Genomic DNA, 1,115 nt, shown 5'->3' with positions numbered 1-1,115 from the left:
AATTCTGCTATTTGTATTGATATTTAAGAAACTTATTTTGTCTCACTTTCAGATTCATTAACATTATCAGCATTGTTTAAAGAATTACTTTCAGCATTAAGTAAAGGTGATAATGTAAACTTAGAAACTCCTTTTTGTGTCTTTATTTTTGTCTGATTTCCTTGCACTTTTTCTTTAATAATTTGTAAAATCTTCGCCTGTAAAATTAATACCATTATATGATTCAGATTCATTTTCTCAGTGAGAACAACAAATATGCTGAAACATTAATTAATATAATAAACATGTTAAGTTTAAAAAAGTTTATCATTAATAATTTTTTTACCACTGTAAAGATCCGTAATACTTCCCTTACCTCGTTTCCATCAGGATGAATAAGAATAATTTTAACCATATGTTTTTTTCTTAATGCTTTGTTAATATTTCTTATCTTTATATCTAAATCATGATCATTAATGTTACATTTGAAATTGAACAGCTTAGTGGTCTTCCACTTTGTGTTACTTTCATTTACTTTTGTTTTTTTATCATCATCTTGGTCTTTATATTCAATGGGATTTATAAGTTTGTAAACACTTCTATCACTTTTATGATTACTATCTGACACTTCTATTAATTCAAGGTGTCGCCGTTTAGCAAGCTTTTCTGCTGCCTCTAATAAAGTAACAGATACAGAGCTATTTGGATGTATAAGTGTAATTTTAGAAACTCTTGCAGTCTTTCTTTTGTATTTATTTTCATCCATTTCTGAGTTATTCACATAAAATGAACAAAATTTTATCTGGTGTTGCAAGAAATTATATTGAACACAATAACTTATTCTATCATTTCTACTTAAAAGTGAATTACTCATATTAAATATGAATTTAATCATTTTTGCAAATTGCAACATTGTTAGTTGTTTCCAATAATATTGAAGTATAAGATTACTTAATATTGATTTGTGGAACTAAAAGTGAATAGAAATTTAAGATTAAATTTATTGTTAATTTAACTATTTAACAACTAAAAACATAATTCTAACACTTTTAGTTGTAATAAATTATATTTAACAGGTTAGGTTTCAAGTCTGAATTTTGCATGTTATTCATGTTTCGAAAATATAAATTATTTCA

At 24.8% G+C, this 1,115-nt stretch overlaps 1 protein-coding gene across 1 annotated transcript; it reads right to left on the bottom strand.

Annotated features, from left to right (window-relative positions):
• Positions 1–218: 218 nt before the first annotated feature.
• On the bottom strand, positions 219–820 carry LOC108572763. The gene is made up of 2 exons (XM_017935046.1): positions 356–820; positions 219–258 (listed from the first exon to the last, which is right to left on the bottom strand). The coding sequence occupies exons 1-2, from the start codon at positions 743–745 to the stop codon at positions 238–240; spliced, it is 411 nt and encodes a 136-aa protein (XP_017790535.1). The 5' UTR covers positions 746–820; the 3' UTR covers positions 219–237.
• Positions 821–1,115: the final 295 nt, after the last annotated feature.

This window comes from Habropoda laboriosa, unplaced genomic scaffold, assembly GCF_001263275.1.
Source record: "Habropoda laboriosa isolate 0110345459 unplaced genomic scaffold, ASM126327v1 scaffold22, whole genome shotgun sequence".
Classification (NCBI taxonomy): Eukaryota; Metazoa; Arthropoda; class Insecta; order Hymenoptera; family Apidae; genus Habropoda; species Habropoda laboriosa.
This window is presented reverse-complemented; position numbering and strand designations above follow the sequence as displayed.

Bases quoted from the DNA above. Each gene is read 5' to 3' on its own strand.
- LOC108572763 (XM_017935046.1), bottom strand. From the start codon at position 745: ATGGATGAAAATAAATACAAAAGAAAGACTGCAAGAGTTTCTAAAATT. The intron at 259-355 runs GTAAGGGAAGTA...TTAATGTTTCAG, and splicing joins TTCATCCTGATGGAAACGAG to CATATTTGTTGTTCTCACTG.